Genomic DNA, 11,468 nt, shown 5'->3' with positions numbered 1-11,468 from the left:
GGGCTGGGGAGAGACGAGGCAGCGACGGTCCCGGGGTTCCCGTTATTCGCCTCCGGTTGGGGCTGCTCTTGCCAAGCCACCTTTTTGTAGCGAGACTGTTAGCAACGGCGGCGACGGGAGGCCTCCTACCCGGCAGTTGGAGAGAAGGAAGCCCGGTGCGCGCGCGGAGGGGGGGGGAGGCCAATCCCCTCCCCATCTCCCCCTTCCCCCTCCCTCCGGATGCGCGCAGACCCCCTCAGGGAGCCGGCCTGGCCCCTCGGGGAACCCGTGCCGAGAGGGTTAACCCCGGAGCGACTCCCCTTTACCTTTGCGAGAGCGAAAATGTCCGCAGGCGGCGGCTCTTCCAGGGGCGGCGCTGGCGAACAAGGCGTCTTGGCACCGGCCCCGGGGAAGGCTGGTCAGGGGCGTGAGCTCCCCTCTCCCACCAGCACCAAAACATTGGGGGGGAGGGAGGGAGGGGGGCAGGGGAAAAAAGGCAGCTTCGCCCCCACGCTTTGCACTCCGGACAATTAGCCGCCCGCGACTGGCTGTGCCCGGCGCGGGTCTTAATTCGGGGAGCCCCCCTCGGCCTCGGCCCAGCATGCCCTGCCCTAGCGCTGGCCCTCCCGGCTTCCTGGCCCTCTTGGCCCCTGGACTAGCGCTGCTGGCTCACCTCTCGCTCCCCTCGCAAGCCGGGGTGAGGCGCCTTCCCGCCGGGACTGGCCCGCAGGGCGCCCCGGGCCGGACGCTCATCCTCCTGGACGTGAGCGCCAGGAGCCCCCTCCGCGTCACCAGCGAGAACTTCCTCTCGCTGCAGCTGGATCCCTCCATCCTCCACGACGGCTGGCTGGACTTCCTCAGGTAAGGAGGGGCGGCAGCGGCTCCCTGGCGCTCCCCACCCCACGGGCTCGCTCCCCTTCTGCCAGCCCACCTCGGCGCCCTCATGAGCCCTGCCGCGCGCTACCCCAGCGCGCCCTTTGCGCTCCGCGCGTCCCCCCTCCACGGCCTCGCTGAGCCGCGGCTGGGACGGGAGAAGGAGGCCGGGCCATGGTTCCTATTAAGATGCACATGTTTGCAATGGAGAAAGCATCTCGAAAAGGCTGGCTGGAGGGGTGGGGGGAGAGAAATGCTGCTGCTTGCCTTAGCCCCCCCCCCATCGCCCGCGCCCGGTTCTGGAGCGGGTTTCAGCCCCGAATGGACGAATATGAAGCTGATAACCGTCGAAGTCCCCGGGGGCGGTCGCTCCAGGGCTTCTTGGGTCAGGAGAACCGCTCCCCATCGCGATTAACAGGGCCCTGCTGGGAAAGAGTCCGAAGGAATCCCTCCAGAGCCCGCGCCGATGCCCACGACGGGGTGGGCTTGCCTTCCAGCAGGTCCGCGGGGAAAGAGGGAGAGGGGCCTCCCAGGGTCGCGACGCTACCCGTCGGGAGAGCGCAAGCTCCAGGTATTCTTTCTCAGCCGCATCTCTCCCGGCTGCCTCCCGAGGGCTGGGGGAAGATGCCCCGTTGTTCCTCTGGGCGGTCTTCCGTGGGGCGAAGGGTGGCTTTCCGGCCCCTTGGCAACGGCAGCCGGTGCGGGAGCGCAGCCCTCCTTTGCTTCTCCGGGCAGCCTCCTCTTTCCCTTCGGGGCCTTTGACGGCCTGACGGGCTAGCGGCGCCTTCGGTGTGCACCGGGGGAGGCGCGATGGCGGCGCTCCGAGCGCGGCTTGCCTCTTCGGTCGGGCCCTGGGCTGCCCAGGATCAGTGCTCTCTCACGCAGCTCCTTGTCCGCGCAGCTCCCGGCGCCTGGTGACCCTGGCTCGTGGCCTGGCGCCCGCCTTCCTCCGCTTCGCCGGCAAGAGGACCGACTTCTTGCAGTTCCAGAACGTGAAGAACCCTGCCAAGAGTCGAGGCGGACCCGGACCCGACTACTACCTCAAGAACTACGAGGACGGTGAGGCTGCGGAAGCGCAGGCAGGGGCCAGGCCGGGGAGAAGGCAGCGGCGGGGAAAGAGGGGCTGAGGAGGCGATCCCGCGATTCCCTGGACGGGACGGACGAGGGGGGGATGCGATCCCAGAGACAGAGGAAGGATGCTCTCTGCAGATCCCGGCAAACTCTTCCATTATCGGTGATTGGGCGATGGGGAAGAGAGGCAGGCTCTTTTTATGGGGGAAAGGAAGCTTATCACATGGAGCTAGTGATAATGATAAGAAGGTGGCCCTAGTGAACTGGGGCCAAAGTAAGCTCTCTGCTTATTAGGGTCTTTTTGCTGCCAGCAGTGGCTGAGCCCATGCAGGTGACTTTAAAACAACTTTTTAAAAACTCACACATTTACACCTGATTTGTGATTAAAAGCCTTCCTGTGCTGTTTGGCAGGAGGGTAAAGATGGCTAAGGCTCCCAAGCAGGCGGCAGCAAGGGTCAGATAATTTGGTCCCTGGTATCTTATGCAAGAAGCAGTTCAGGTGATGGTGGGCTGCTACCCTAGACCCAAACAATACCTTCCTTGCAGATGTGCACCTGCTTCTGTGCCAGCATGTTTGGGGTGTGGCTCCAGAGAGTGTTGAGGACATCAAGGCATATATGCTGGGATGGTTGCGTGACACAGCCTGGGTTTGTGATGGTGCATTGGGAAGGTTTGTGCCAGACAGACATCATTAACCCTTTTGCTCTGTGTGTATTTTGCAAGAGAGCTAAAAGTAGTTGCTAAACTGTGTCCACAGGTTGCATTTCACTAAGCTTTACTCATAATGGACATCAATTAACACATGACTAACGTAGGTGTGTTAATTTTAATGGGTCTACTCTGTGTAAAGGTTAGTTGAATGTCACCCTATAGGTCAGGGGTGCCCAAACTTTTTTCAAAGAGGGCGACCAAAGTTGTTGAGCTTTTTTAGAGTTTTGCCCCAGGACTTATTAGGCCTCCGAAATGGACTTTGGACATGCCTGCTATAGGTCCATGTGTGAGAAAAGCAATTTGGTCTTCGACTGGTGGTTCAGGACCCACATTAGGTAGCATCCTGATTTATGGTAAATGTGTGTGTTTTTAAGGGACACCAAATTCATGTTTGGGCAAAAGATAGGCTGAGGGTCTGAAAAAGTTGAAGACTAGGGGGAAAGGCAGAGGAGAAGATTCCACCTGTAAGAATCTGTAAGGAAAAACAATAGAATGCAAGAGTAGCTTTGCTGAATCAGACCAGACACCCAGCTAATCCCCACACTCTCCACAGCAGTAGGCAGTCAGTTGCAAGGCAGGGGGGAGAAAACCACCCCCTCTTGTTTACCTGGTAATTGGAGATACATTGCCTATAAATAGGAACGTTAGGTTTTTAAGCTAGCATGGTCAATGAAATCATCTTTACCCATGAAGTGGCTTAATTCACTTTTAACAGTGGACTCCTACCTATATTTACCCAGAAGTCCCACTTGGTTCCATGGTGCTTACTCTCAGATAAGCGGGTCTAGGATTGCAGCCTAAAGTGGTTGCTATCAATTATGCTATCAATTATGCCGTTTGCCTATCCTCTGCTTACTGCCAGTTGTTACACCAGGCCCCTGAATGAGGGAGCAAAACTAAAAAGCAAAATACATGGAAGTACACATTACACTTTGTGAGTGTTTGATTTAGGCAGAAATCCAGAATATGCAAATATCAAAATAAAAAATTGAAAGTAATAATCTAAACAAAAACATCATGGTTACCATGCAACAAAGGTCGGTCGTACAAAGTGAAGACATGGTGTCTCAAAATCTACCAGAATCCACAACCCTCCAAAATCTACCCCTCGGATGGGGTGGGGCAGACTCTCCACAAGGATTTCTTTATATTTAGACCATTTCATAATTAATTGTACATTTAACTTTCCTTCTACTATGGAATTGGGGCTGGATGAATATTTGACAAAACACTTTGAGTTTAAGGGATATAACATACAAAGAAGTAAACAATGCATCTTTCCCCAGGAACACAGGCAATTTCACTGGATAGCTCAGCTTGTTGAGAGAGACATATAATAGTGTAGGACACAGTAACCCAAGGAAACAAGGGTAGATGGAGATGCTTCCTTGCTGATCCTTCCCTGCCATCCGTGGTATAGTTGTTGCTGTGATTTGTGCACTGACCTCTCCCACCTTTATCCTCTGGCTGAGATTACGATATTCCCTCATCCTTTACCTTGGTGACACCAGCACAAAGGGGTAGAGAGCACAAAAATATTGGGGAGAGTGTGGAAGGGGCAAAGTGCATTTTGGGATGGGGAGAGCTTTGTCCCACATGTTATATTTCTCAAAGAAAAATTATGGTATATTTCATATACATTCAGGTTGTCATCAACGTCTTTTATCTGATGTGAGCCTGTTGATTTTGAAGAAGTTTAGTTTTCCTGTAAGCATGCTTGGGGACTGCAGCCTTATTTTAATTTCTAGTGTATGATTCAGTTACAATTTGTATGTAAAAAGTGCATTTTCTTCAAGCAGCTGTTGGACTCTACCAATGAGGTGGTGCGAGGCTAAGCTGCTTGTTTCCCCTCCCTACTTCTGGTACTTAAACGCAGAAAATCTGAGCTGCACACATATCCTACATTTAAAGGACATTATTTCCCCCAAAGAATCCTGAGAACTTTAGTTTACCCTACACAGAGCAACAGTTCCCAGCATCCTTTACAAACTACAGTTCTCAGAATTCTTTGTGGGAGATAATGTGCTTTAAATGTATGATGAATATGCATGCTTGGTTTTTAACGCCTGGTGGTTTTCAAGAACCTGCAACAGTTCTATCACACCAGTCTGGGCAAATGGAATGCATGCCAGCATTTCTGGTGAAGATGAGCCACACAGTAAGGGGCAGGCTTACTACATGCTAGAAAGCCCTGGCTCCATGTTACTAGACTGCTCTTTCTCTTAGCAGGAGCCCGCCCATGGCTTCCTTTCCCACTCCTTTCCCACTTCTTGAACTCAATACAGTAATTCAAGCTATATATGTTTTGTGTGTGTGTGTGTGAGTGAGAGAGAGCGAGAGAGAGAGAGAGAGCAAGAAAGAGAGAGCCTCTGTCACCACTACCAACTTAGAAGTGGTATATGAATACTAAGGGCTATGCATTAGATCAGTAATTGTTACAGAAACCATATACACCAGACACACAACTACAGCAGCTCCTGCTCATTTTGTTAGCTGGAACTGAATTTATAACTGGATCCATTCACACAACACCTCTAGACACCTCCTTTTACAGCACACATTTTCTCTCCTTCAGTTACTCAGCTCAGGGTGCTTCTGATATTTTTGGAAAAAATATCAGTCTGTACTTCTTTCTCCCTGTTTCAGGGGTGATCCTTGGGAGTGAGGAAAGACACGAGGCATTTTCTTAACAGTAGTAAACTTCTTGCTCAATATTTTAGCATCTACTTAGAGTCAAGACTTTGTAGCTGAAATAAATGCTGGTAAACACATAGGACTGAAAAGGTTTTCCATGAATGCCCAGTTTTCCCAGTTAACCTTTGGCTTGTTAGAAGCGGCTTTTCTAGCAAAGTATATTTGCTTATGATCATTTAACCACTGATCTTACTCTCAAATTTTCCACTTTATTTGTAAACTGAGCTGAAATCCCATAAAATGTTTGTAAAGTTTGACTTGCTCCCACAAAAAAGACTACACTGGAGTAGTGCCACAATGGTAACATAAGATCTGCCCTCACACATTTTTCTAGTGCTGCAATCCTGTAAAGACTTAATTTAGGAACAAGCCCCAAGAAGAACACAGTTGTACAGGATTGGGCTGCAAAGTTCAAGTGGTTGAGTTTATTATTTCACAAGCCTAAACAGTTATATGAGCATTATGTCCCTCTTCTAAATACTGATTTCAACTTAACTTCTTCCTTCTAAGCAATATATGTAGAATGGCCATTTTTCTTGGGATTTATTATTTTCATCAGGGCTGAAAGCTGCAATGACTAATTGCTAATTAAGCAATTAAATCAGAACCACTCTCCATCAAAGAGAATTCCTGGCAGTTGAAGACTTTGATGTAAACCATCCATGTGCCCTTCTTGACTTAGGAATGTCTTAATGATCACCCTAACAATAAATTAATAGTATGTAATATTTGGATAGGAGTATTATCTTGAAATACTTTCAAAAGTCCATCTGCCTGTAATATTTATTTACATAGATTGCTCTGTGAATTAACTTTCTTGCTTATTTTTGAAAAACAGTATTTAGTTTTAATATTTCTATTCATCAAAGCTTTTAGGCCTCTCTTCTTGCCTAGACTGATGACCTGGTTGAAGCTTCTGCAACTTCCCAGATGTTTTGGGCTCCACTTTCACTGCTAGCCAGCAGATCCAGTGATAAGGAATTATGCTAGCTGCAATTCAGAATTTCTGAAAGGCACCAGGCTGAGGAAGGCTGGTCTAGACTTCTGTTGCATAAGCACAGAGATTTGGTGTGTGGACATTTTAGCTCACACTCCTCATTGCTGTGATACACTGGCTTTCACTGTACAAGATGACATGCTAACTCTGGATTGATTGATTGATTGATTGATTGATTAATTATGGGTAAATGCAACTTCTGGGTATGAACTCACAGTTTATTAAAAATTGGAGGTGTCGAGGGGACATATTCAGGTTATAACTACTCAGTTTAAAGCCACAATCCTATGCAAATTTAGGAAATGTAAGAAGCTGCCTTAGTTTACATCAGGCCATTAGTCCACCTAGCTGATAATTTGTGGTCCCCAACCTTTTTTGAGCTCTGGGGCACATTTGCAAAACATAAGCAACTGTTGCAGACACTGCAAAATGACTGTTTCACAGGAGAAGAACTGCAGATGCTTAGAACACACCCAACCCTGACCAAAACCCCGGCACAACACCTACAGGCTCCAAAACAAAGAACACAGACAACAACTAAAAAAACATCTGAAGAAGTGTGCATGCACACGAAAGCTCATACCAAGAACAAACTTAGTTGGTCTCTAAGGTGCTACTGGAAGGATTTTTTAATTTTTTATTTTGTTTAAACAAAAAAAGCAGTTAAGCCCCACAAACACTGACAACAAAAAGGCAAAAAACCAACCAATCCAACTCTTAATTAAAAAACTACACAAATTAGAACCTTGGAGAGGCAGGGAAACCTTGGTGCATGCCAAAGTGAGTGTCTGAGGATGCCACGGTGCCCACAAGCACCTCATAGGGGACCCCAGACCCACAACGATTAGCAGTGGCTCTGCATCATTTTGGCAGGCATCTGTTCCCAGCCCTATTTGGAGATGCTGGGGTATTTAACTGTTTTCCTTTCCCACTGAGCTATGCTATGGCCTCTTCCTTACATGGGAATAAGCTTCATCCAGTAATAGTGGTATTTACTTCCAAGTAAACATCTACAGAAGGGATGGGACCCCTGTTTGAGCCCCACTTTGGGCAAAAAGATTCCTGCATTTCAGGAAGTTAGACAAGGTGACCCTTGTGGTCCCTTCCAATTCTTAAGATTCTACTTTATAATGTGATCACGAGACACCCAGAAAGTATAAAACAATGCAGCTACATAAGAACATGAATCATTCCCAAAATATAATACTGATTGTCCTTGAGTCTTCCTGCCACATTTGCCATCCTCCCCTGCAACTCCAGTGTTGCCCGTCACACCCTTTGAGAACCACTGCCTTAAAGGAACAACATCATCCACACTTGCCGATTCTCAGTATAAACCCAAAAATGCAGCACTAGAATCTAAATTTAGAGATGCAAATGTATATCATTTTAAGTTCATAGACTTTTAGGATGAGTGTCCTTTTAACAGAGACTATGCAAGAGTTGGTTTGTGAACTGCACCTTCGGTATTAGGATGATAACCTCTGGTCTGGAGAAAAACAAATGAGGAATCAGACTTTAAATTCCAAAGGAAAGTAACAAGATCCACGTGCGTGCACACACACCCCTTTCAGCCTTTCTTTGGCTGCATGACCCAGGAGGCTGTTAGCTGAAGATTTTCCATAAGTCATTACTGAGGAAGCCAATTAATCCCAGACAGACCTCAGCGGGTAGGTCTGCAACAGAGAGAGAGGATGTCTCTTAGAGATCTTGTCTGCCTGGACAAGAGGCTTCCAGCCCCAGTTCCTTTCTTTCCTCCTATGGGGTTTGTTTTTTTTGATGCAGATACCTCAGTCACCAGGGGTGATGCAAGCCTGAGATTCTCTTTGCAGGCATGGATAAAGTGCCCCCCCCTTCCTGCTTCACATATACTTCTGCCTGCTCCCTCTCTCCTTCCCACTCAAACTTGCTTTGTTGAGGCCACTGCAGTTTAAAAGCTAAAGGTGAAACTTCTCATCGGTAGCATAAAACTTCTCTGACCAAGAGCTGTGGTTGGTTCACACTAAACATTTGCAGAAATAAGTGTTCGCTCAGCCCAAAGGTCAATATTTCAACAAGTTGTGGTAGGGAACTTACACTTATTAAATGTCTTCGCCCAGGTTTCTTTGCTGTTGAGTGACTGCGGCCTTTTGTTTCTTCCATTTTCCCCTCCTGGCAATAAAGTTGAAATGTAGCAGCCCTTCAAAATGAAGTTTCTCATAGAAGTTGTAACCACAGGTCTTAACTTTTCATCACTTAAATGTGGAACAGAACCATTGCAAATGGGGGAAGGAGGGAGGGGACACATGTGGTGTGTATCAGGGATCAGTGTAAATCAGAAAGGTGTGGTGAGGGGGATTTCCTGCCCACAGGCCCAGTGTTCTTACTGGCTCCCCTGCACAGGCTCTTGGAATTGCAGACAGGACCTTCTTCCCATAGAATGTTACAGAGAGCCATTCTTTTTTTGTGGGCCAGGGGAGGCAAAGATCCTTGCAACACCCTCAAGACAAATTGGCTGGCCGTGGAATGGATGCATGTGACGAGGAGATCAATATTTGCAACAACATCTGACCTAATGTACAGACTGTGTTCTGCAAACATGGGTCTGTTGCTGGCTGCTCTGGAAATGCCTTCCGCTTCCCTTCAGATAATAGTGGAAATGTATGAAGGGGAAATGCACACCTTCCATTCTGTACAATGCTTTGCATTGTCCTGGCCACTATTGAAAATCCTGCTGCACCTTCAGATCAAGCATTGTTAAACCATGTCAAGTATCACATTTTTTGTGAGTAGGAATAGTTTTGTTGGCTTGCTTTCCTGGAGCACTGCCTGCCATTATGGAACTAACTTTTGTTTCCCAATTTTCAGGCAACAGGTGTAAAAATAACAAAAAGCCTTGTGGCCCAATGTAGATGAACAAATGTCACGTTTAAGGTGCCAGAAGACTCTTAGGGCTCTTCTGGATGAACTGTTTATTGAGCATTCATTCCAATCTCCTTGTGTGGAGATTATATGATGCTGTGTCAAGGGATTGCTATCACATCTTTTCTGGTGTATTTTGTTTATTTATTTAACAGAATCGATATACTTTTTGAATGTAATAAAATATTCAAGCAGTTGACAAGAAATCTTAATGTCATCAGTGAAAAACAATTTAAACTTTTAAAAAATAATTAAATTTAACAGTAAAAAAGATACATTGACATTTAAGTGTCTGGATAAGCGTGTCTAAGCAGCAATGTTTTAAGCAGGTGCTGAAAAGAGTACTGTATCACTTTCCTCCTCACAAAAGTGTGGGTTAGGTTTTTGTTTTGTTTTTTGAAGCAGGTTTGCTGTAGAAGAGTGTCTAAATACACTTCAAATTTGTACTCCAAATTTGCTGTCATAGCTGCAACAGATTAGCATGGTTATTGCTCTGGAAATAGTATAACATTTGCTAACCTTTCTAGTGATCAGGGTGTCCTAGACTAGGTATGCACCAAATCTTAGCAGCTGATTTGCTGGGGATGTATCTTAAATATTTTGATAGCACCCAACCCCATAAAGATTACTTCCTGGTGCAGGCATAAATGCAACAGCTGCTCAGGGCAACTCTTTGACTTCTGGAAGTCTGGATAACATACTGTACATTGGCTAAGGGATTGTTCTGGATCCCCAGGCTGCTGGAGATCCATACACAGAGAAAGGAATGTCCAGCTTTTGTGGCCATTTATAATCTTGTATTTCCCCCCCAAACAATCGTTTCTTGCCCATTCTGCTAGTTCCTGAGGCTTGTTTGGTGGCAGCATGGGGGAGAGACTTCTCAGTGATGGTGCCCTAGTTTGGAACATCCTCCCTGCAGAGATATGACTGCCACTGATGCTGATCTTTTGGCACCAGCTAAAGACTTGGCTGTTTGCCCAGGCCTTCATTGGAGTTAAATGTCAGACTGATGGTTGTGATTATTCTGATTGTAATTTATCTGCCTGTTTTTATGTTGTGGTTTTATAAGTTATGTATTATGATCTTATTATGATCTGAATTCGTAATGTGCTCTGAAATAGCTTGCAGCAAAGAGCGGGACAGAACAAACTAATATCACCAATCCCAGTTAACATGCTAGCCGCTATATTCTGCACCAGCTAAGTCCCTGGACTGTTTTTAAAAGCAGCTTCGCAGAGAAGGCATTGAAAATTATTCCAATGGCTTTAAGAGGAAGGAAGGCCATAATGTCATTTATCAAGTCAAGTAGCATGAACAGCTCACATGCAGTGAGTGTGCTTTGGAACACCCTGTATGTTGTGTACATGGATGCCTTGTGGCTATGTTGTTACCTGAATCTGGTACTTACCTGCATGTCACTAGTGGAAGTTAAGGATGTTTCTCCAGATGAAATCACTGGTTCATATCTGATTTATCCTGTGTGAAAAGTGTGCAAGGTAATAGGTTAATTCCATGCAGAAACAGGCATAAACTGTCTGTAAATCTAGGTCTTAAAGTTATATGAATGTAACTAGGGTCTGTGAGCCGGTCCAATGCCACCTCCACCCCACCCCAATTTTACACCTCACTTTTTCTTAGCATCTGTTTAGACCCATCTACAATAGGACATTGACTGCTGGGTGGTGGGGTTGATTAGTCTATCTAGTTCAGTATCATCCATTGTGATTGTCAGTGGATGCTGAGAGTCTCTGAAAGCTCTTTCTCAGGTCTGTTAGCTGAGAACCTTTCGCTGAAGATGAAATGCAGGGGGTTGAATCTGAGACTATATGCATGCAAAGTATACACCCTATGACTGAATTATCTTCCTCACTTTGCTGCACAGCATTTAAGTGGGTGTCAGATTTGTATCTTGGGTGGCTAACTGTCCTATGTTACAACGGACAGTCCTCACTTTGAAGGGTCCAATCCCAGTTTAAAGATCCATACGCAATCAACAGCACCGGAACAGCAGCCTGAGCAGGCACAAATGTCACCTGGTCTCAGTGCTCCACACTATCACAAGGTACGTGGAACCATATCCAGTGCTATAGCTCCACTGGTGAAAGAGACCTCTATGCACACAATGGAACTTCCTCTCTCCCCCCACTCCTTTCTAACCTCCTGCACACTCTCAAAATCAGCTCTGAAGGGTTAGGGGGCCGTCCAGAGAAGAACTTGGGGGCAAACAGTTGGAGGAGAAGAA

At 46.8% G+C, this 11,468-nt stretch overlaps 1 protein-coding gene across 2 annotated transcripts in view; it reads left to right on the top strand.

The window, feature by feature from the left end:
- Positions 1 to 462: 462 nt before the first annotated feature.
- Positions 463 to 11,468, top strand: part of HPSE2 (heparanase 2 (inactive)) — a 112,871-nt gene continuing 101,865 nt past the window's right edge. For both annotated transcript variants that reach the window (XM_033149912.1, XM_033149911.1), the window contains exons 1-2: positions 463 to 840; positions 1,754 to 1,911. In XM_033149912.1, the coding sequence (XP_033005803.1) occupies positions 581 to 840; positions 1,754 to 1,911 (418 nt within the window). In that variant the 5' untranslated portion in view covers positions 463 to 580. The remainder of the gene's footprint in view (positions 841 to 1,753; positions 1,912 to 11,468) is intronic.

Source organism: Lacerta agilis, chromosome 5, assembly GCF_009819535.1.
Source record: "Lacerta agilis isolate rLacAgi1 chromosome 5, rLacAgi1.pri, whole genome shotgun sequence".
In the NCBI taxonomy this organism is placed as follows: domain Eukaryota; kingdom Metazoa; phylum Chordata; class Lepidosauria; order Squamata; family Lacertidae; genus Lacerta; species Lacerta agilis.
This window is presented reverse-complemented; position numbering and strand designations above follow the sequence as displayed.